The sequence below is a fragment of the Narcine bancroftii genome, chromosome 3 (genome assembly GCF_036971445.1).
Source record: "Narcine bancroftii isolate sNarBan1 chromosome 3, sNarBan1.hap1, whole genome shotgun sequence".
Taxonomy (NCBI): Eukaryota; Metazoa; Chordata; class Chondrichthyes; order Torpediniformes; family Narcinidae; genus Narcine; species Narcine bancroftii.
Window position 1 is genome coordinate 327,135,157 of NC_091471.1, and position 23,992 is coordinate 327,159,148.

Here is a 23,992-nt window from a genome sequence, read left to right on the forward strand (position 1 = left end):
AGTCCTCGCAGTTCCTTTGGTCATTTATTCTCACTGCCCGTGGGAAGAAACTGTTCCTCAGCCTGGTGGTGCTGGCTCTGATACTCCTATATCTCTTCCCTGACGGGAGCACCTGACAGATGCTGTGTGCAGAGTTTGGGGGGGGGGGGGGAAGGGTGGAAGGGGTCCTTGACAATTTTGTGCACCCTCTTCAGATAATGATCCTGGTCGATCACATTGATGGGGGAGGGAGACTTCAGTGATCCTCTCTGCCGCTCTTGTGGTCCTGGATTGACCTCTGATCCATTTCTATGCAGCGACCACACCGCACTGCGATGCAGCCGGCCAGGGTGCTCTTGACAGAGTTGACTTGATGATGGCCGGTAACCTTGCCCTCCTCAGTCTTCTCAGGAAGTGCAGTCATTGTGGCACCTTCCTGACAAGTGAGGAGATAGTGTGTGTCCATAGGTTTTGTGTGTGTGTGTCCATAGGTTGTGTGTGTGTCCATAGGTTGTGTGTGTGTGTCCATAGGTTTTGTGTGTGTGTGTGTCCATAGGTTGTGTGTGTGTGTGTGTCCATAGGTTGTGTGTGTGTGTGTCCATAGGTTGTGTGTGTGTGTCCATAGGTTTTGTGTGTGTGTGTCCATAGGTTTTGTGTGTGTGTGTCCATAGGTTTTGTGTGTGTGTGTCCATAGGTTTTGTGTGTGTGTGTCCATAGGTTTTGTGTGTGTGTGTCCATAGGTTTTGTGTGTGTGTCCATAGGTTGTGTGTGTGTGTGTCCATAGGTTGTGTGTGTGTGTCCATAGGTTTTGTGTGTGTGTGTGTCCATAGGTTGTGTGTGTGTGTCCATAGGTTTTGTGTGTGTGTGTGTCCATAGGTTTTGTGTGTGTGTGTCCATAGGTTTTGTGTGTGTGTCCATAGGTTTTGTGTGTGTGTGTCCATAGGTTTTGTGTGTGTGTGTCCATAGGTTGTGTGTGTGTCCATAGGTTTTGTGTGTGTGTCCATAGGTTTTGTGTGTGTGTCCATAGGTTTTGTGTGTGTGTCCATAGGTTGTGTGTGTGTGTCCATAGGTTGTGTGTGTGTGTGTGTGTCCATAGGTTGTGTGTGTGTGTGTCCATAGGTTTTGTGTGTGTGTCCATAGGTTGTGTGTGTGTGTGTCCATAGGTTTTGTGTGTGTGTGTCCATAGGTTTTGTGTGTGTGTGTCCATAGGTTTTGTGTTTGTGTGTCCATAGGTTTTGTGTGTGTGTCCATAGGTTGTGTGTGTGTGTGTGTGTGTGTGTGTCCATAGGTTTTGTGTGTGTGTGTCCATAGGTTGTGTGTGTGTGTGTGTCCATAGGTTGTGTGTGTGTGTCCATAGGTTGTGTGTGTGTGTGTCCATAGGTTGTGTGTGTGTGTGTGTCCATAGGTTGTGTGTGTGTGTGTCCATAGGTTGTGTGTGTGTGTGTCCATAGGTTGTGTGTGTTTGTGTCCATAGGTTGTGTGTGTGTGTGTCCATAGGTTGTGTGTGTGTGTGTCCATAGGTTGTGTGTGTGTGTGTCCATAGGTTTTGTGTGTGTGTGTGTGTGTGTGTGTGTGTGTGTATGTGAGAGAGAGAGAGAGAGATCCCTTTTGTGACTTTCCCGTGTGTAAATAAAGATCCTTGTTTGCGATTGAACTGTATTCAGACTCTCTCTTCTTGCACCCTCCGAATTTGTTCTCCACTTCACATGTGTATTGGTCGGTTTCATAATGTTGTTCAAGATTCCATCATGTAATATTTTCTTAATGTGTAACAAAACAGGTTGTAATATTACACAAAGCTTCCTTCAGTCTGCCGCAAGGCAGACAAAGATTCGCCATCAGCAGAAATTGTCAGGTGCCCCTGACAGAGCAAGAAAAGCAAAAGAGAGTCTCTCCAAAGTCACCGAGTGTCCGTGGATTTTCCTCCAATGCTCCCGCAGCCGGACAGACTCCTGTCCGATCCATCAGCTACCCGAGCTCCAGATCCAAACCTCCATCACGATCAGGAAGCCTTCAGCACCCTCTTGCATCCCGGGTCCCATACCTGGTTACCCCTTCAGTGGTGCGAGTCCTTCAACCACAAGTCACCAGCAGTCTGCGGCCAGAGTGTATTCCTCGCCTCTAGTTGCCAACAGCCCTGCCGCCTGTGTTCCGCAGCTGCAGAACCCCCCCGCTGGTCCCATGGGTTGTCTCCTCTGCTGTTCCTCAAATGGAAGGGTGGTCTCCCCCTTTTCCCAGTGCCCTGCGCCTATCCTCTGATCCTCCCCCACTCACCTCTGAGGCTACTGCCAAACACAGGTGCCACCATCTTGGGCCCAAGACCCTGTGATGCAGGATTTATTGTGCTTCTGACACCTCTCTCTCCCCGTTCGGCAGGTCTGCCGCCCTGGGTGAAGCACCTTGGAACGATCATCGGTGGGTTTTACTGCCTGCACCATTTCTTCCAACGCCAGATGGTGTGGGTCGTACTGCTGAGCCTGATGTGTTACACTGTCCTCTTCCTTTCCCGCCACTCCCAGAACAAAGGGGTCTTTTTGTCTGTCACTGTCTTCATCTACCTCATGCTGGGGTGAGTACAGGTAGTCCATGTCTTGCAACCAGAGGTGGTGAGGGGAAGGAGGCCCTGGTTCCCAGGCAGGACCTCGGGGACCTCAGGCTCTACAATTATAAAATGTCTAGATGATCGGGGACTGGTGGCGGCAGCAGGGAGGTGTCGGGAGACCGGCAGTGGTGATGGGGAGGTGTTGGGGACCAGTGTTGATGGCGGGGAGGTGCCTGGGATGGCAACGGCGGGGATGTGTCCCCTATTGTTCCAGCCTTCACCACCACCTCTGACAAGGCATTCCAGGCACCCACAACTCTCCCTATCCACCTCTGATCCCCCAACGATCATTGGGTTGTGCACCTCTGGCTTTCCCTTCTTGAAGTCAACAATCAACCTGGTTTTGGTGATGTTGAGTGTGAGATTGTTGTAGGTGCATCATTTGGCCAAGCTCTCCCACTGAAGCTGCTTGACCCACCATTTGGGGTGAGACCTCCCCTTTCTCTGTTACTTTGGTCGAGGAGGGGAGGGTAGTCACGTGGTGATGCCGTGGGCCGCAGTTGCATTAACATGAGATCCTCGTCCTCCTTTGCAGAGAGATGCACATGGTGGACACCATCAGCTGGCACAAGATGAGAGGTGAGAGTCTACGTCGTCCAATTTCCTCCCCGGGTCGTGGCATGGAAGTGTGGGGGAATATGCTGCAAGTCTACAACACTCTCCACTCCCCTCCTGCCTACCTGTGTCCTCACTGTCAGGCAGCGATGTCCCTGTATCCCTCAGGTCTCTCTGTTCTACCACACTCCCCACCCCCGTCTACCTGTGTCCCCACTGTCAAGGATCAATGTCCCTATACCCCCCAGGCCCCTCTGCTCTATAACACTCCCCATCCCCCTCTTGTCTACCTATGTCCCCACTGTCAGGGAACAGTGTCCCTGTATCCCCAGGTCCTTCAGCTCTCCCCACCCCTCCTCCTGTCTACCTGTGTCCTCACTGTCAGGGAACCATGTCCCTGTATCCCCTGGTGTCTCTGTTCTACAACATTCTGTCTACCTATGTCCCCACTGTCAAGGAACAATGTCCCTTTATCCCCAGGTCCCTCTGCTCTACAACACTCCCCACCCCCACCCCCTTCTGTCTGCCTGTGTCCCCACTGTCAGGGAACCATGTCCCTGTATCCCTGGTGTCTGTTCTACAACACTCTGTCTACCTATGTCCCTGTCAAGGAACAGGTCTCTCTGTTCTACAACACTCCCCGAAGCCCTGCCATTCACAGTGCAAGACCTGCCCTGTTTGAATTTCCCAACGTGCAACACTTAACGCTCACTGAAACGTGATCTTAACAAAAGGTTTCATAAAAGGCATTCGAGCAGAAGAAGGCCAATTGACCCATCGAGTCAGCTCTGCCACTCAATGCATGAGCTGATCCATCCTCTCACTTAGCCCCACCCCATAACCCCTGACTGATCAAATACCTGTCGATCTCTGCCTTAAATGCACTCAACAAATTCACTTCCACAGCAACCTGTGGCAACAAGTTCCACAAATGTGCGACCCTTCATTCCTTTACAGCAACCAGGACCGGGGTTTGAATCCTGCGCTGTCTGTAAGGAGTTTGCACGTTTTCCCCTGTGTCTGCCTTGGTTTTCCCTGGGGGGCTCCATTTTCCTCTCACCATTCAATACGTACTGGGGGGGTGTAGGTTAATGGGGTGTAAATTAGTCAGCCGGGGCTTGTGGGGTGGAATGGCCTGTTACCGTGCTGTAGGTCTAAATTTAAATTTTAAAAATATTAAATAATTTTTTTCCGTATCTCTATTTTAAATGGACGCCCTTCTATCCTGAAGTTGTGCCTTCTTATCCTAGACGACTCTTTCATGGGAAAAATCCTTGCCACATCTACTCTCTGATTTTGGCTAAATTTTGCAAGCTAAGTTCCTCATACAGTGACCATCCCTGTGTCTCTCCAGTGGGCTAGCAGATGAAGGGCCAGTGCAGATGAAGGGCCAGTGCAGCAGCACCCTGACCTTTGTCTCCTGCTCCCCCTCCCAGGGGCACAGATGATCGTGGCCATGAAGGCAATCTCGCTGGGCTTTGACCTGGACCAGAGCACTGTCGGGGCGTTGCCTTCCCCAGCTGAGTTCATGGGCTACATCTACTTTGTGGGCACGGTGATCTTTGGGCCTTGGATCAACTACAGTAGCTACCTGCAGTCCGTGGAAGGCAGGAGGATGGTGAGTAGCCGAAGTGGAGGTGGGAGAGGTTGGGCGAGAAGAGAGTAAAACCAGGGGAGAAGCCCTTTGGTCGCTGGACACTCCCCACCGTTTGTCCCTGTACCCTGATGTCTCCTCCACACTCCCCACCATTTGTCCCTGTACCCTGATGTCTCCTCCACACTCCCCACCGTTCACCACCATACCCCGACGACCCTCCACACTCCCCACCATACACCCTCGAACACTGACATCCCTTCCACACTCCCCACTGTTCACCCGTACCCCGATGTCCCCACCTTACTCCCCACCATTCACCCCCATACCCCAACACACCCTCCACACTCCCCACTATTCACCCCATACCCCAACAGTCCCTTCTCACCCTCCACTATTCACCTCGTATCCTGATGTCCCTCCACATTCCCCACCATTTACCGTGTACCCTGATGTCCCCTCCATATTCCCTACTGTTCACCCCTTACCCTGAGGTCCCTCTCCACTCCCCATCGTTCACCCCCGTACCCCAATGTCTCTTCTGCACTCCCCACTGTTCATCCCTGTACCCTGAAGTCCCTCCGCCCCTTGACACTGCACCATCCACTGTGTGTGTTCTACCCTTGTTCCCAAGGTCCATCGGCCCCTCGACACTCCCCACCGTTCACCTCGTACCCCGAAGTCCCAACAAGCTCCCTGCTGTGAAGCGGGGATGGGGGGGGGGGGGGGGGTGTTTCCCTTCGTGGCCTGACAGGGATTGCCCTGGGAGTATTAGTCCAGCCTCAATGTCTCCACTCAGAGTGGCTATGTGTTCGTCTCTTCCTCCCCACCACCAACTCCTGCCCGGTCCCACCTCTCTCCCCAGAGCCTTGGCTGGTTCTGCAAAGTGGCGCTCAGTCTGCTGAAGAGCCTTCTCTGCCTTGTGGTATCCACCTGTGTGGCACCCTACCTCTTCCCGTACTTTGTCCCGATCTTCGGGGACCAGCCCCTCAAACGGTGAGTGGAGTCTTTGAGCTGTCCCCTTGGGGCTCTTCCTCCGAGCACATCTTCTCCCTGTGGCCATCGCCTCAGGGGCCCAGCCTCTGCACTGATGGTTGTCAGTTCCTTGATCATTACGCACAGTCCTTCTCTCATTCCCCCTTCCACTCTTTTCCCCTCTCCCCCCTCTGCCCATTTCCCTCTTCCCCCCTCCGCCCGTTGCCCTCTTCCCCCCTCCAGCCTATTCCCCTCTCCCCCCTCCGACCCGTTCCCCTCTCCCCCCAATTCCCCTCTCCCCCCAGCCTGTTCTCTTCCCCCCTCTGTCCTGTTCCCCTCTCTCTCCTCTGTCCTGTTCTCCACTCCCCCCTCCGACCCGTTCCCCTCTCCCCCCTCTGCCCATTTCCCTCTTCCCCCCTCCAGCCTATTCCCCTCTTCCCCCCTCCGGCCCATTCCCCTCTCCCCCCAATTCCCCTCTCCCCCCAGCCTGTTCTCTTCCCCCCTCTGTCCTGTTCCCCTCTCTCTCCTCTGTCCTGTTCTCCACTCCCCCCTCCGACCCGTTCCCCTCTCCCCCCTCTGCCCATTTCCCTCTTCCCCCCTCCAGCCTATTCCCCTCTTCCCCCCTCCGGCCCATTCCCCTCTCCCCCCAATTCCCCTCTCCCCCCAGCCTGTTCTCTTCCCCCCTCTGTCCTGTTCCCCTCTCTCTCCTCTGTCCTGTTCTCCTCTTCCCCCCTCCGGCCCGTTCCCCTCTCCCCCCTCTGCCCATTTCCCTCTTCCCCCCTCCAGCCTATTCCCCTCTTCCCCCCTCCGGCCCATTCCCCTCTCCCCCCAATTCCCCTCTCCCCCCAGCCTGTTCTCTTCCCCCCTCTGTTCTGTTCCCCTCTCTCTCCTCTGTCCTGTTCCCCTCTCCCCCCTCCGACCTGTTCCCCTCTCCCCCATTGCCCCTTTCTCTGGTGTGTGGGATGGGGAGGTGGTGCGATCTAATTAAAGGTCTCTTGCCTCTGCTGCTACCTCACCTTGTCTCCCCCTTTCTCTTGCCTTCCTTAGAGGAACTGTACTTAGGTGAGTGCTTTCTTTATCACCCCCCTCCCGCCTCAGACCCCCTCCTCTCCCCCTCTCATACCACCTCCCCTTTCTCTCGGAACCCCATCTGTCAGTTACCCTTCCCCTCGGACCCCCCCCTTCCCCTCTCAGACTCCCTCACTTTCAGACACTCTCCCCCTTCCCCTCAGACCCCTCCCTCCTTTCCCCTTCCCCTCTCAGACCCTTTCCCCCTTCCCCTTGGCCCCCTTCCCCTCTTGGACCCCCTCCCCCTCTCGGAGCCCTCCCTTCCCCTCTCATACCTCTTTTACCACTCCCCTCCTCTTCTAACCTGTACCTCCCCGCTGACACCCCGCCCCACTGGCCCCTCCTGCCCCCACAGTCCCGCTGACACCCTGCCTTCCTCCCCACAGGTGGCTGCGAGCCTACGAGAACGCCGTCTCCTTCCACTTCAGCAACTACTTTGTTGGCTTCCTATCAGAGACCACCAGCACCTTGGCCGGAACGGGCTTCACTCAGGAGAAGGACCACCTAAAATGGTAGAGAGAGGTGGGGGGGGGGGATTGGGAGGGGGATGGAGAGGAGGGCAGGGGAGAGAGGGGGAAAGGGGTAAGGGAAGAGAGGGGGAATGGGGGAGAGAGGGAGTAAGGGGAGAGGGGATAGAGAGGGGGTGGTGGAGAGGGGAAGGGGGAGAGAGGAGGAAGGGGGGAGAGGGGAAAGTGGTAGAAAGAGGAAGGGGGGAGAGGGGAAAGTGGTAGAAAGAGGAAGGGGAGAGATGGGAAGAGGAGTGAGATTTGGGGGACAGAGGAGCACAGAGGAATGTGGAGGGTGTGTGGGGGGGGAGGGAGGTACTAGGAGGGTGGTGGAGGATTTGGGGGGAGTGGAGGCTGGGATGGGCACAAAGAGGACCCTCCGCTGGTCTCTGGGCCAGAATGAAGTGGGTGCAGGGTAGGTCCGTATTCCCCTGACTCTCTCCATCTCCGGTTCCCCAGGGACTTGGAGGTGTCGCGGCCATTGAAGGTGGAGTTGCCCCGCTCAATGGTGGAGGTCGTGACCAACTGGAACCTGCCCATGTCTCGGTGGCTCAATGCCTGTAGGTACCCCCACCATTTCTTGCCCTCCCTGATTACACTGCCAGCTTACCCTTTTCCACCCCCTCCCACATCTGCCTTTCCACACACCCTTTCTCGCACCTTCATCCACCTTCCCTCTCTGTTCCTCCATTCACCCTCCTCCTTCCCTTCCTTCCCTCAAGTGTGGTCTGACCCAGGGATACGGAGGTGGGAACTGTGCACGGTGCTCCTGGTGTGGGATACAGAGATGGGAACTGTGCACGGTGCTCCTGGTGTGGGATACGGAGGTGGGAACTGTGCACGGTGCTCCTGGTGTGGGATACGGAGGTGGGAACTGTGCACGGTGCTCCTGGTGTGGGATACGGAGGTGGGAACTGTGCACGGTGCTCCTGGTGTGGGATACGGAGGTGGGAACTGTGCACGGTCCTCCCGGTGTGGGATACGGAGGTGGGAACTGTGCACGGTGCTCCCAGTGTGAAATACGGAGGTGGGAACTGTGCACGGTGCTCCTGGTGTGGGATACGGAGGTGGGAACTGTACACGGTGCTCCTGGTGTGGGATACGGAGGTGGGAACTGTGCACGGTGCTCCTGGTGTGGGATACGGAGGTGGGAACTGTGCATGGTGCTCCTGGTGTGGGATACGGAGGTGGGAACTGTGGATGGTGCTCCTGGTGTGGGATACAGAGGTGGGAACTGTGCACGGTTCTCCTGGTGTGGGATACGGAGGTGAGAATTGCACGGTGCTCCTGGTGTGGGATACAGAGGTGGGAACTGTGCACGGTTCTCCTGGTGTGGGATACGAAGGTGAGAACTGCACGGTGCTCCCGGTGTGGGATACGAAGGTGGGAACTGTGCACGGTGCTCCAGGTGTGGGATACGGAGACCGGGAACTGTGCACTGTGCTCCAGGTGTAGGATACGGAGACCGGGAACTGTGTACGGTGCTCCAGGTGTGGGATACGGAGACCAGGAACTGTGCACGGTGCTCCGGGTGTGGGATACGGAGGTAGGAACTGTTCACGGTGCTCCAGGTGTGGGATACAGAGGTGGGAACTGTGCACGATCCTCCAGGTGTGGGATACGGAGACTGGGAACTGTTCACGGTGCTCCAGGTGTGGGATACAGAGGTGGGAACTGTGCACGGTGCTCCTGGTGTGGGATACGGAGGTGGGAACTGTGCACGGTGCTCCGGGTGTGGGATACGGAGACTGGGAACTGTTCACGGTGCTCCAGGTGTGGGATACAGAGGTGGGAACTGTGCACGGTGCTCCAGGTGTGGGATACGGAGACTGGGAACTGTTCACGGTGCTCCAGGTGTGGGATACAGAGGTAGGAACTGTGCACTGTGCTCCTGATGTGGGATACGGAGGTGGGAACTTTGCACTGTGCTCCTGGTGTGGAATATGGAAGTGGGAACTGTGCACGGTGCTCCAGGTTTGGGATACGGAGACTGGGAACTATTCACGGTGATCCAGGTGTGGGATACAGAGGTGGGAACAGTGCACGGTGCTCCTGGTGTGGGATACGGAGGTGGGAACAGTGCACGGTGCTCCTGGTGTGGGATACGAAGGTGAGAACTGCACGGTGCTCCCGGTGTGGGATACGAAGGTGGGAACTGTGCACGGTGCTCCAGGTGTGAGATACGGAGACCGGGAACTGTGCACTGTGCTCCAGGTGTGGGATACGGAGACCAGGAACTGTGCACGGTGCTCCGGGTGTGGGATACGGAGGTAGGAACTGTTCATTGTGCTCCTGGTGTGGGATACGGAGGTGGGAACTGTTCACGGTGCTCCGGGTGTGGGATATGGAGACTGGGAACTGTTCACGGTGCTCCAGGTGTGAGATACAGAGGTGGGAACTGTGCACGGTGCTCCAGGTGTGGGATACGGAGACTGGGAACTGTTCACGGTGCTCCAGGTGTGGGATACAGAGGTGGGAACTGTGCACGGTGCTCCTGGTGTGGGATACGGAGGTGGGAACTGTGCACGGTGCTCCAGGTGTGCGATACGGAGACTGGGAACTGTTCACGGTGCTCCAGGTGTGGGATACAGAGGTGGGAACTGTGCACGGTGCTCCAGGTGTGGGATACGGAGACTGGGAACTGTTCACGGTGCTCCAGGTGTGGGATACAGAGGTAGGAACTGTGCACTGTGCTCCTGGTGTGGGATACGGAGGTGGGAACTTTGCACTGTGCTCCTGGTGTGGGATACGGAGGTGGTAACTGTGCACGGTGCTCCAGGTGGGATACGGAGACTGGGAACTATTCACGGTGCTCCAGGTGTGGGATACAGAGGTGGGAACAGTGCACGGTGCTCCTGGTGTGGGATACGGAGGTGGGAACAGTGCACGGTGCTCCTGATGTGGGATACGGAGGTGGGAACAGTGCACTGTGCTCCTGGTGTGGGATACGGAGGTGGTAACTGTGCACGGTGCTCCAGGTGGGATACGGAGACTGGGAACTATTCACGGTGCTCCAGGTGTGGGATACAGAGGTGGGAACAGTGCACGGTGCTCCTGGTGTGGGATACGGAGGTGGGAACAGTGCATGGTGCTCCTGATGTGGGATACGGAGGTGGGAACTGTGCACGGTGCTCCTGGTGTGGGATTCGGAGGTGGGAACTGTGCACGGTGCTCCTGTTACAGTATGACCTATATACATGGAGACTATCCTTTCTAATCTTTAAGTTCCAAATCAAGGCCTGAAACACCTCCAAGCTCCTGGCCCCCATCTTTCCGGATTCTGGTGAAGGTTAATTCTCCTGACTCACACCTCCCTTCTTGCTTTCCTCCTTGTCAGATGTGTTTAAGAGCGCCCTGACGTTGGGAAAATTCCCTGCCATCTTGGTCACGTACACCGCCAGTGCGTTGCTCCACGTAAGTGCCAATGTTACACTGCCTGGGAGTGCGGGTGGAGGCCGCTCAGCTCAGCCTGCTGGACATGCCCATGCCGCGCCCCTCCCCCACCCTCGATCTTGGTCTGTGGCTTCATCCAGCTGCATGGGGTTCACTCCCTCCGACCCCTGACAATCAGGTCCTGACTTCTCCACCCTCTGCTGGGGTCAGGTCCCAAATGTGCCACTCGAACCGACCTGTCTGATGTGGGGGGTGGGGGGGGGAGGGAAGGGGTGGTCACTGTTGTGAGCTGCAGAAACCAGTGCACGGAATCTAATCAGTGAACAGCAGGGTTGTGTCTGCCCAATAACTAAGACATTGGAGCAGAATAGGCCATGCAGTCTATCAAGTCTGCCCTGCTTTGCCATAATGAGCTCCTTCTCCTCATAACCTTTGATGCCCTGGCTAATCAAGAACTTCTGCCTTAAATCCACCCAATGACCTGGCCTCCACAACTGCCCGCGACCTACACATTCCACGAATTCATCACCCTCCGGCTGAAGAAATTCCTATGTGACTCTGTTCTACACAGATGCCCTTCAGTCCTGAAGTTGTGCCCTCTTGTCCTGGACTCTCCCACTGTGGAAGAACCACCTTTCTACATCTATTTTGTCCACACCTTTCAGCGTTCAAATTCTCCTAAATTCCAATGAATTCAGGCTAAGAGCCGTCAAACGCTCCCCGTACGATAACCCTTTCAATCCTGGAGTAAACCTCCTCTGAACCTCGCCAACGTCAGCACATCCTTTCTTCAACAAGGAACCCAAAACTACTCACGATGCTCCACGTGAGACCTCACCAGGGCCTCATAAAGCCTCAACATCACATCCCTGCTCTTGGATTCGATTCCTCTTGAAATGAACTCCAGCGTTGCGTTTGGGTTTTTGGCATTTAACGTGGAACATAGAAATCCACAGTTCAGGCCATTCGGCCCACAGTGTTGTGCCAATCCAATGTTCAGATTTATTGTCAAGAGTACATACAGGACATCACATACAACACTGAGATTCATTTTTCTGCAGGCGCGGCAGAATTACCACTAACTGGTAGTGGAAAACATAAACTGTACACAGTGTAAACATGTAACCAAACAAAGAACTGTAAACAGATGTAAACAAACTGACTTCAATACAGAGAGAACAAAAAGAAAATCACGAAAGTGCCCAATTAAGAGCCCATAAATGAGTCTCTGAGTTTGTCATTGAGGAGCCTGACAGTGAAGGGGTAGGAGCTGTTCCTGAACCTGGTGGTACGAGTCTTGTGGCCCCCAGACCTCTTTTCTGATGGCAGCAGTGAGAACAGAGCGAGTGCTGGGTGGTGTGGATCCTTGATGATCGCTGCTGCTCTCCAACAGCAGCGTTCCCTGTAGATGTTCTCGATGGTGGGGAGGGTTTTGCCTGTAATGTCCTGGGCTGTGTGGCGGGGGGCTGTTGGTGTCCCCGTACCAGACCGTAATGCAGCCAGCCAGCACTTTCTGTAGAATTTTGCCAGGGTTTCCAATGTCATACCAAACCTCCACGAAGTCCTGAGGAAGTAGAGGTGCTGACGTGCTTTATTCATGATGCCATTAGTGTGTTGGGTCCAGGAAAGATCCTCCGAGATAGTGACTCCCAAGAACCTAAATGTGCCCACCCTCCCCACCTCTGATCCCCCAATGATCACTGGATTGTTCATCTCTGGCTTTCCCTTCCTGAAGTCAACAATCAGCTCCTTGGTTTCGGTGACATTGAGTACAAGGTTGCTGTTGGTTCACCACTCGGCCAAGTTGGCGACTTGAATTAAAAACCTGCTGGGGGTGGAGTTTGAATGGGTGGAATGTTCCAGATCTCCTGGCTGGAGGGCTCACCGGCTTGCGCGTTTTCATTCCAGGGCCTCAGTTTCCACCTTGGAGCTGTCCTCCTCTCCCTTGGGTTCATCACGTACGTGGAACATGGTGAGTTTTCTCTCCACTCCGCCTGGTTCCCAGTTAATTATATGTTGGCTTGAATGCCAGCTGATCGGGACTGGGCTTCGAATCACATGCTGTCTGGAAGGAGTTTGCATGTGTGGATTTCTTCTGGGGGGCTCCAATTTCCTCCCACCATTCAAAATATACCGGGAGGATGGAGATGATCTTAGACGGCACGGGCTCGAGGCCAAAGGGGTTGTTACTGTGCTGTGTGTCTAAATTTTAAAAATTTATGTTTGTTTCTGTTTGCTGGGGAAGGTGGGGGGGGGGGGGGGGTGGGGGGGGGTGGAGGGGTTGTTTGGAGACCAGAGAATCAATCTGGGCAGTACAGACCACAAAATCTAAATGACCCAAAAACTCTTGGCGGTGGCCGGGGGCGGGGGGTGGGGAGAAATGCCGGACAGATTTCCCGATCACAGCAGAAAGCACTATCAAAAGGTTTTCCCCATCCGTCCACACACTGATCCCACTGCCTCACTCTCTCCGCACAGCCCCATGTCAGTCCCCATACTGATCCCACTTCCTACTGTCTCCCCACAGATCTGTGTCCGTCTCCATACTGATCCCACTGCTCAACCACTCCCCAAAGCCCCATGTCAGTCTCAACAGTGATTCCACTGCCCCGCTCTCTCCCCACAGCCCCATGTCAGTCCCCAAACTGATCCGAGTGCCCCACTCTCTCCCCACAGCCCCATGTCAGTCCCCGAACTGATCCGAGTGCCCCACTCTCTCCCCACAGCCCCATGTCAGTCCCCAAACTGATCCGAGTGCCCCACTCTCTCCCCACAGCCCCATGTCTGTCTCCACTCTCATCCCACTGCCCCGCTCTCTCAGCACAGCCCCATGTCTGTCCCCGTATTGGTCTCACTGCTCTACTCTTTCCCCATGGCCCTATGTCGGTCCCCACACTGCCAACTCTCTCCACCCAGCCCCATGTCTGTCCCCGTATTGGTCTCACTGCTCTACTCTTTCCCCATGGCCCTATGTCGGTCCCCACACTGCCAACTCTCTCCACCCAGCCCAATGTCAGTGCCCACACTGATCCCATTGCCCTGCTCTCTCCCCACAGCCCCATGTCTGTCCCCACAGTGATCCCACTGCCCCACTCTCTCTCCACAGCCTTGTATCAGTCCCCAATCTGATCCCACTGCCCCACTCTCTCTCCACAGCCTTGTATCAGTCCCCCACTGATCCCACTGCCGCGCTCTCTCCCTACATCCGCAAGTCAGTCCACATACTGGTCCCACTGACTCATTCACTCTACACAGTCCCATGTTGGTGTCCAAACTGATCCCACTGCCCCATTTCAGTCGCCAAACTGATCACTGTGCCCTGCTCTCTCTCCACAGCCCCATGTCAGTCCCCACGTTGAGCCTACTGCCCCACTCTCCCCACAGCCCCATGTCCTTCCTCACACGGATCCCACTGCCCTGCTCTCTCCCAACAGCTCCGTGTCAGTCCCACACTGATCCCACAGACCTGCTCTCTCCCTACAACCTCATGTCAATCCCCACACTGATCCCACTGCCCCATCCTTTCCCCACACTGATCCCACTGTCCCTCTCTCTCCACAACTCCATGTCAGTTCCCACACTGATCCCACTGCCACACATTCTCTCTCCACAGCTCTGTCAGTCCTCACGCTGATCCCATTCCCCCGCTCTCTCCCCACAGCCCCGTGTCAGTCGCCAAACTGATCCCACTGACCCGTTCTCACCCCACAACCACATGTCAATCCCTACACGTTCCCACTACCCCACTTCCTCCCCTCAGCCCCATGTCAGTCACCACTTTGATCCTTCTGCCCATTCTCTCCGCACACCCTAGTCCATCCTCACACTGATCCCACTTCCCCGCTCTCTCCCCACAGCCTCGTGTCAGTCGTCAAAGTGATCCCACTGCCCCGCTCTCTCCCTACAGCCCTGTATCAGTCCCCACACTGATCCTACTGCCCGCTCTCTCCCCACAGCCAAGTGTCAGTCCCCATTCTCTCCACACAATCCTGTACCAGTCCCCACTCTCTCCCCACAGCCCTGTATCAGGCCCCTCTCTGATCCTAATGTCCCACTCTTTCCCCATTGCCCCGTCAGTTCCCACTTTGATTCCACTGCCCTGCTCTCTCTCCACACAGCCCCATGTCGGTGTCCACATTGTTCCCACTGTCCCACTCTCTCCTGACAGCCTCATGTCTGTCCCTGTATTGATCCCACTGTCCTGCTCTTTTCCCATGGCCCTATGTCGGTCCCCACACTGATCCCACTGCCCACTCTCTCCCCACAGCCACATGTCAGTCCCCACTTATCCCTACTTAAAATAAAAAGTTTGCAGGTATATTGCAGTATCCCATGTAGCTTTGCTAAATATATAAAATGGTGTTCGCACATGTCCACATAACATTATGCCAAACTCATAGAACGTATCATGGATGTTACCTGTATTTATAAACATTTATTTAATCTTGCATGTTTTGGTATGTGGATACGCCACAAGACCAATCAACTTACAAACTCTATGTTATTGGGCAGTTAGGGGAACTGGATTGTCCGGAGGAAACTCATGCAAATCTCGGGGATTGGGGCGTACTGAGACAGTGGCCACATCCAATTCGTTGGCATTGGTAACAGGATGCTGTTCATCAATCTCACAGCCTGCAGGAAGGGCTGTGTCCTGACCCTAATTTTGATGGTCCTGCACCTCTTTCCTGCTGGAAGGGACGAGGCCTCAGCCATTCTGTGAGCCCAGATTTCAGCAACAGTCTCGGTGAATTTTTGTTAGAGGAAAGGGAACCCCCAGTGATTGTCTCGGCTGTTTCGACGACTGTCTGCGTTGACCCCGGTTCGATGCTTTGCCACTGCGGTCCCACACAAAGATGCAGCCAGACTGGACACTTATGTAAAATTTTGGCGGGGGAGGGGCGATTTATCGGTTGGAAGCTTCCTCAACCTCGGAGCACTCACTCCCCCCCCCCACCCCCCCCCCCCGGTGTTTGCGATCGTCAAGGTGAGAAGCCGGGTTTGATAACAACCCGTGATGCTCCCCGCATGGAGTTCGCACGCTCAACTGTGACCTTCCTCTTCACTGGCATGACCTCCTGCTGGGGTACGCAGGGGTGTCAGGGAGTGGGATCCCAGCGACAGAGTCCCAGTAGGAGAATGGTGTTGGTGGGTCCCCGTGGGTCAACATCTGCCCCCTTGTCTCCCACAGTTCTCCGGGCCAAGATGGCGGCCATTCTCAGTGCCTGTGTCCTCTCTAAGAGCTGCCCGGCCACGTGCTCCCATCGGAATAAATCTGTGAGTAGGGGATTGGGGGGGGGAGGGTAGACGGGGTCTGAACGCGTGGAAACTGGGGAACAAAGGGGACCGTTCCTTCCCTCTCATCCCCCAGGGTGGGCACTTCTTTTCCTCCCCATGGGACCCCATCCCTCTCTCCTCCCCATGGGACTCCTCCTCCTCCCCTCCTCATGGGACCCATTCTCTCCCCATGGGATCCTTTCCTTCCCCCCACCATGGCACGCCTTCCCACTCCCACCATAGGGAGCCCCCTTACAGTGGGCATCTATCTTTCTCCAATGGGGCACCAAGGGGAGTAGGGTACTCTTTTCCATCTCCCATGGGGCCATCTCCTCAGACCCCAGTGTGCAGAGGGTTGGGGGGTGAGAACTGACAAACCAGTCTCCCGTGCTATGTACATCGAATCGTCTAGACCCCCCACACCCAATGCTGCCCTTCTCCTCCCCGGCAGAATCTGACGGTGCACCTTATCAACCTCCTCTTTGTGGTTCTGGCCATCTTCCACCTCACCTACCTGGGATCATTCTTTGACATCGACGTGGAGGAGGAGGTGCAGGAGGAGGTAAGGGGGGGCAGTGTCTGGGCGAGGGGGAATCACTTCCAAGACTGGCGGCTGGGATCTGGTCCCTGTGTGAGGATGGGTGATCACTGTTTCGGTCTTGGAGTGGTTGAGGAGGGAAGATGGTCTTCCGAGAGTTCAACCAGTTCAAGTTGGCCCAGGCAGGAGAGCGGCAGACAGAGTATAACCTGGCCAGGAGAATGGCAGACAGAGTTTAACCCAGCCAGGAGAGCGGCAGACAGAGTTTATCCGGGGCAGGAGAGCGGCAGACATAGTTTAACCCAGCCAGGGGAGTGGCAGATGGAGTTTAACCCGGCCAGGAGTACAAAAGACAGAGTTTAACCCGTCCAGCAGAGAGCAGACAGAGTTTAGCCCAGGCAGGAGAGCGGCAGACATAGTTTAACCCAGCCAGCATAGCTGCAGACGGACTTTAACCCGGGCAGCAGAGCGGCCAAAGGAGATTAACCCGGACAGCAGAGTGGCAGACTTAGTTTGAATCAGGAGGAGAGGAGCAGACGGAGTTTATCTGGGGCAGGAGTGCGGCAGACGGAGTTAAACATGGGCAGGAGAGCGGCAGACAGTTAAACCAGGCCAGGAGAGGGCAGACAGAGTTTATCCCAGCCAGGAGAGCGGCAGACAGAATATAACCCGGCAAGGAGTGCGTCAGACATAGTTTATCCGAGGCAAGAGAGGGCAGACGGAGTTTAACATGGGCAGGTGTGCAGAAGACAGTGTTTAACCCGGCCAGGAGTGCAGCAGACGGAATTTAAACCGACCAGGAATGCGGAAGATGGAGTTTAACCCAGGGATGAGTGCAGCATACGGAGTTTAACCCGGCCAGGAGAGCGGCAGACGTAGTTTATCCGGGGCTGGAGAGCGGCAGACGAAGTTTAACATGGGCAGGTGTGCGGCAGACAGTGTTTAACCAGGCCAGTTGTGCGGCAGTCAGAGTTTAGCCCGGGCAGGAGAGCGGCAGACGGAGTTGAACATGGGCAGGAGAGCGGCAGACAGAGTTAAACCCGGCCAGTTGAGCGGCAGTCAGAGTTTAGCCTGGACAGGAGAGCGGCAGACATAGTTTAACCCAGCCAGGATAGCTGCAGACGGACTTTAACCCGGGCAGCAGAGCGGCCAAAGGAGATTAACCCGGACAGCAGAGTGGCAGACTTAGTTTGAATCAGGAGGTGAGGAGCAGACGGAGTTTATCCGGGGCAGGAGTGCGGCAGACGGAGTTGAACATGGGCAGGAGAGCGGCAGACAGAGTTAAACCAGGCCAGGAGAGGGCAGACAGTTAATCCCAGCCAGGAGAGCGGCAGACAGAATATAACCCGGCAAGGAGTGCGTCAGACATAGTTTATCCGATGCAAGAGAGGGCAGATGGAATTTAACACTGGCAGGTGTGTGGCAGACGGAGTTGAACCCAGCCAGGAGAGCAGCAGATAAAGTTTAACCCGGCCAGAAGAGCGGCAGACAGAGTTTATCCCGGCCAGGAGAGCGGCTGAAGTAGTTTATCCGATGCAGTAGAGCGGCAGGCGGAGTTTAACATGGGCTGGAGAGCGGGAGACAGAGTTTAACTCGACCAGAAAGACAACTTACAGTTTAACCAGGGAAGGAGAGCATCAGACATAGTTTAATCCGGCCAGGATGGTGGCAGACAGAGTTTAACCCAGCCAGTAGAGCGTCAGACAAAGTTTAAACAAGGCAGGAGTGTGGCAGACAGAGTTTAACCCGGGCAGGAGAGCGGCAGATGGAGTTTAACCCGGCCAGGAGTACAAAAGACAGAGTTTAACCCATCCAGCAGAGAGCAGACAGAGTTTAACACGTGCAGGAGAGCAGCAGACAGAGTTGAGCCCAGGCAGGAGAGCGGCAGAGTTTATCCCAGGCAAGTGAGCGGCAAACTTAGTATGACCCAGAAGGAGAGCGGCAGACGGAGTTTATCGGGGCAGGAGTGCGGCAGACATAGTTTAACGCAACCAGGAGTGTGGTAGATGGAGTTTAACCCGGCCAGGAGTACAAAAGATAGAGTTTAATCCGTCCAGCAGAGAGCAGACAGAGTTTAACACGGGCAGGGGAGCAGCAGACAGAGTTTAGCCCAGGCAGGAGAGCGGCAGTGTTTATCCCAGGCAGGTGAGTGGCAAACTTAGTATGACCCAGGAGGAGAGCGGCAGACGGAGTTTATCGGGGCAGGAGTGCGGCAGACATAGTTTAACGCAACCAGGAGTGTGGTAGATGGAGTTTAACCCGGCCAGGAGTACAAAAGATAGAGTTTAATCCGTCCAGCAGAGAGCAGACAGAGTTTAACACGGGCAGGGGAGCAGCAGACAGAGTTTAGCCCAGGCAGGAGAGCGGCAGTGTTTATCCCAGGCAGGTGAGTGGCAAACTTAGTATGACCCAGGAGGAGAGCGGCAGACGGAGTTTATCTGGACAGGAGAGCGGCAGACGTAGTTTAACCCAGCCACGATAGCTGCAGATGGACTTTAACCCGGGCAGCAGAGTGGCCAAAGGAGATTAACCCGGACAGCAGAGTGGCAGACTTAGTTTGAATCAGGAGGAGAGGAGCAGACGGAATTTTTCCGGGGCAGGAGTGCGGCAGACAGTTTATCTGGGGCAGGAGAGTGGCTGAAGTAGTTTATCCGGGTCAGGAGAGTGGCAGACAGAGTTTAACCCTTGCAGGTTTGCGGCAGACAGAGTTTAACCCAGCCAGATGAGCGGCAGACAGAGTTTATCCCGGCCAGGTGAGTGGCTGAAGTAGTTTATCCGGGGCAGGAGTGCGGCAAACGGAGTTTATCTGGGCCAGGAAAGTGGCTGAAGTAGTTTATCCGGGGCAGGAGAGCGGCAGACAGAGTTTAACGACCAGAATGGAGGCTTATAGTTTAACAGGGAAGCAGAGCGGCAAACATAATTTAACCCGGCTAGGAAAGCGGCAGACCGTGTTTAACCCGGCCAGGATGGCAGCAGACAGAGTTTAACTGAAGAACGAGAGCGGCATACAGAATTTAACCCAGCCAAGAGAGCGTCAGACAAAGTTTAAACCAGGCAGGAGTGTGGCAGACAGCATTTAACCCAGGCAGGAGGGTGGCAGACAGTTTATTCAGGCAGGGATAGATGCAGACAGAGTTTAACCCGGCCAGGAGAGCGGCAGATGGTGTTTAACCCGGCCAGGAGTGCAGCAGACGGTGTTTACCCAGTCAGGATGGCGGCAGACAGCGTTTAACCGGGGAACGAGAGCGGCATACAGAATTTCACCCAGCCAGGAGTGCATCAGAGAAAGTTTAAACCAGGCAGGAGGGTGGCTGACAGTTTATTCAGGCAGGAAGAGTGGCAGACAGAATTTAACTCAACCAGAAGGGTGACTTAGAGTTTAACCGGGGAAGGAGAGTGGCAGACATATTTTATCCCGGCCAGGAGAGCGGCAGACGTTATTTAACCCTGCCAGGAGTACGGCAGACGGTATTTAACCTGGCCAGGATGGTGGGAGACAGAGTTTAACCCGGCCAGATGAGCTGCAAAAATAGTTTAACCTGGCCTGGAGGTCTGCAGACAGTCTTTAACTCAACCAGAATGGCGACTTACAGTTTAACCAGGGAAGGAGAGCAGCAGACATAGTTTAAACTGGCCAAGAGAGAGGCAGGCAGAGTTTAACTGGGGAACGATAGCGGCATACAGAATTTAACCTAGCCAAGAGAGCATCAGACAAAGTTTAAACCAGGCAGGAGAGCGGCAGACAGCGTTTAACCCGGGCAGGAGGGTGGCAGACAGTTTAATCAGGCAGGGATAGATGCAGACAGAGTTTAACCCGGGCAAGAATGCGGCAGACAGAGTTTATCCGGGGCAGGAGAGCGGCAGACATAGTTTAACCCAGCCAGGGGAGTGGCAGATGGAGTTTAACCAGGCCAGGAGTACAAAAGACAGAGTTTAACCCGTCCAGCAGAGAGCAGACAGAGTTTAGCCCAGGAAGGAGAGCAGCAGACATAGTTTAACCCAGCCAGGATAGCTGCAGACGGACTTTAACCTGGGCAGCAGAGCGGCCAAAGGAGATTAACCCAGACAGCAGAGTGGCAGACTTAGTTTGAACCAGGAGGAGAGGAGCAGACGGAGTTTATCCGGGGCAGGAGTGCGGCAGACGGAGTTGAACATGGGCAGGAGAGCGGCAGACAGAGTTAAACCTGGCCAGTTGAGCGGCAGTCAGAGTTTAGCCTGGGCAGGAGAGAGGCAGACATAGTTTAACCCAGCCAGGATAGCTGCAGACGGACTTTAACCCGGGCAGCAGAGCGGCCAAAGGATATTAACCCGGACAGCAGAGTGGCAGACTTAGTTTGAACCAGGAGGAGAGGAGCAGACGGAGTTTATCCGGGGCGGAGTGCGGCAGACGGAGTTGAACATGGGCAGGAGAGCGGCACACAGAGTTAAACCAGGCCAGGAGAGGACAGACAGAGTTTATCCCAGCCAGGGGAGTGGCAGACAGAATATAACACGGCAAGGAGTGCGTCAGACATAGTTCATCCGAGGCAAGAGAGCGGCAGATCGAATTTAACACTGGCCGGTTTGTGGCAGACAGAGTTGAACCCGGCCAGGAGAGCAGCAGACAAAGTTTAACCCGGCCAGAAGAGAGGCAGACAGAGATTATCCCGGGCAGGAGAGCGGCAGACAGAGATTGACCTGGGCTGGAGAGTGGCAGACAGAGTTTATTTCGACCAGAATGACAACTTACAGTTTAACCAGGGAAGGAGAGCATCAGACATAGTTTAATCCGGACAGGATGGCGGCAGACAGAGTTTAACCCAGCCAGTAGAGCATCAGACAAAGTTTAAACAAGGCAGGAGTGCGGCAGACAGCGTTTAACCCGGGCAGGAAGGTGGCAGACAGTTTTTCAGGCAGGAAGAGCGGCAGACAGAGTTTAACCCGGCCAGGTATGCAGCAGACGGTGTTTAACCTGTCCAGGATGGCGGCAGAGAGAGTTTGACTGGGGAACGAGAACGGCATACAGAACTTAACCCAGCCAAGAGACCGTCAGACAAAATTTAAACCAGGCAGGAGTGCGGCAGACAGCGTTTAACCCGGACAGGAGGGTGGCAGACCGTTTATTCAGGCAGGGTTAGATGCAGACAGAGTTTAACCCGGCCAGAAGAGCGGCAGACAGAGTTTATCCCGGCCAGGAGAGCGGCTGAAGTAGTTTATCCAATGCAGGAGAGCGGCAGACGGAGTTTAACCCGGCTAGGAAAGCGGCAGATGGTGTTTAACCATGCCAGGGATGCAGCAGACGGTGTTTAACCTGGCCAGGATGGCGGCAGACAGAGTTTAACCCGGCCAGGAGAGCAGCAGACAGAGCTTAACCTGGGCAGGAGAGCGGCAGACAGAGTTTAACCCGGCCAGGAGAGATCAGACAGAGTTTATTCCGGCCACGAGAGGGCAGACAGACTTTATCCCTGCCAGGAGAGCGGCAGACAGTGTTTAACCCGGCCAGGAGAGGGCAGACAGAGTTTACCCGGGTAGGAGTGCGACAGACAGAGTTTACCCGGTCATGAGAGTGGGAGTCATTGTTTATCCGGGGCAGGAGAGCGGCAGACTGAGTTTAGCCCGGCCAAGATGGCGGCAGATAGAATTTAACCGGGGAACAAGAGCAGCATACAGAATTTAACCCATCCAGGTGAGTGGCAGACGGAGTTTAACCCGGGCAGCAAGGCGGCACACAGAATTTAACCCGGCAAGGAGTGCAGCAGAGGGATTTAAAACTGACCAGGAATGCGGAAGATGGAATTTAACCCTGGGATGAGTGCAGCAGACGGAGTTGAACCCAGCCAGGAGAGCGGCAGACAGAGTTTAACCTGGCCAGTAGAGCGGCAGACAGAGTTTAATCCAGCTAGGAGAGCGGCTGACAGAGTTTAACCCGGCAAGAAGTGCGGCAGACGGAGTTTATCCCGGCCAGGAGAGAGGCAGACAGAGATTAGCCTGGGCAAAAGAGTGGCAGACTGAGTTTAACCTGGGCAAGCGAGCGAATTTAACCCAGCCAAGAGAGCGGCAGACAGAGTTTAATTTGTCCTAGAGCACCAGACAGAGTTTAACCCAGGCAGGAGTGCGGAAGACAGAGTTTATCCGGCCAGGAGAGCAGCAGACATAGTTTATCCGGGGCAGGAGAGCGTCAGTCGGAGTTTAACATGGGCATGAGTACGGCAGACGGAGTTTAACCTGGCCAGGAGAGCGGCAGGCAGAGTTTAACCGGGGAACGAGAGCGGGATACAGATTTTAACCCAGCCAGGAGAGCGTCAGACAAAGTTTAAACCAGGCAGGAATGCAGTAGACAGCGTTTAATCTGGGCAGGAGTCTGGCAGACAGTTTATTCAGGCAGGGAGAATGGCAGACAGAGTTTAACCTGGCCAGGAGAGCGGCAGATGGTGTTTAACGCGGCCAGGTGTGCAGCAGACGGTGTTTACCCGGCCAGGATGGTGGCAGACAGCGTTTAACTGGGGAACGAGAGCGGCATACAGAGTTTAACCCAGCCAGGAGTGCGTCTGACAAAGTTTAAACCAGGCAGGACGGTGGCAGACAGTTTATTCAGCCAGGAAGAGTGGCAGACAGAGTTTAAGCTGGGCAGGAGAGCGGCAGACAGACTTTATCCGGGGCAGGAGAGCGGAAGACATAGTTTATCCGGGGCAGGAGAGCGGCAGACGGAGTTTAACATTGGCAGGTGTGCGGCAGACAGAGTTTAACCCGGCCAGGAGAGCGGCAGACAGAGCTTAACCTGGGCTGGAGAGCGGCAGACAGAGTTTAACCCGACCAGAATGGCAGCATACTTTTTAACCGGAGAAGGATAGCGGCAGAAAGAGTTTAACTGTTGAAGGAGTGCGGCATACAGAATTTATCCTGGTCAGGAGAGCGGCAGACTGAGTTTAACCTGGGCAGGAATGCGGCAGACGGAGTTTAACCGGCCAGGAGAGCGGCAGAAAGATTTTAACCGTGGAAGGAGAGCAGCGAGAAAATTTTACCCAGCCAGTAGAGCGGAAAACAATGTTTAAACCAGGCATTTGTGCGGCAGACTGAGTTTATCCTGGGCAAGCAAGCGAATTTAACCCGACCAGGAGAGCGGCAGAGAGACTTTAATCTGGCCTGGAGCACCAGACAGAGTTTGAACGAGGCAGGAATGCGGCAGACTGTGTTTAACCCAGGCAGGTGAGCGGCAGACAGAGTTTAACCCGGGTAGGAGCGCGACAGACAAGAGTTTAACCCGGTCATGAGAGCGGCAGTCATAGTTTATCCGGGGCAGGAGAGTGGCAGACGGAGTTTAACCAGGCCAGGAGAGCGGCAGATGGAGTTTAACATGGGCAGGTGTGCGGCAGACGGAGTTTAAACTGACCAGGAATGCGGAAGACGGAGTTTAACCCAGGTATGAGTGCAGCAGACGGAGTTGAACCCGGCCAGGAGAGCGGCAGACAGAGCTTAACCTGGGTTGGAAGTTTAAACCAGGCATTTGTGCGGCAGACTGAGTTTAT

General features: G+C 55.0%; 1 protein-coding gene across 4 annotated transcripts in view; it reads left to right on the forward strand.

The window, feature by feature from the left end:
- Positions 1 to 23,992, forward strand: part of LOC138759151 (protein-serine O-palmitoleoyltransferase porcupine-like) — a 141,929-nt gene that overhangs the window by 2,759 nt on the left and 115,178 nt on the right. For 2 of the 4 annotated variants that reach the window (XM_069929155.1, XM_069929156.1), the window contains exons 3-12: positions 2,356 to 2,548; positions 3,117 to 3,160; positions 4,573 to 4,754; positions 5,596 to 5,726; positions 7,160 to 7,285; positions 7,739 to 7,839; positions 10,617 to 10,693; positions 12,581 to 12,644; positions 15,864 to 15,949; positions 16,401 to 16,511. In XM_069929155.1, the coding sequence (XP_069785256.1) occupies positions 2,356 to 2,548; positions 3,117 to 3,160; positions 4,573 to 4,754; positions 5,596 to 5,726; positions 7,160 to 7,285; positions 7,739 to 7,839; positions 10,617 to 10,693; positions 12,581 to 12,644; positions 15,864 to 15,949; positions 16,401 to 16,511 (1,115 nt within the window). The remainder of the gene's footprint in view (positions 1 to 2,355; positions 2,549 to 3,116; positions 3,161 to 4,572; positions 4,755 to 5,595; positions 5,727 to 7,159; positions 7,286 to 7,738; positions 7,840 to 10,616; positions 10,694 to 12,580; positions 12,645 to 15,863; positions 15,950 to 16,400; positions 16,512 to 23,992) is intronic. The other 2 variants (XM_069929158.1, XM_069929159.1) reach the window with 2 other exon arrangements.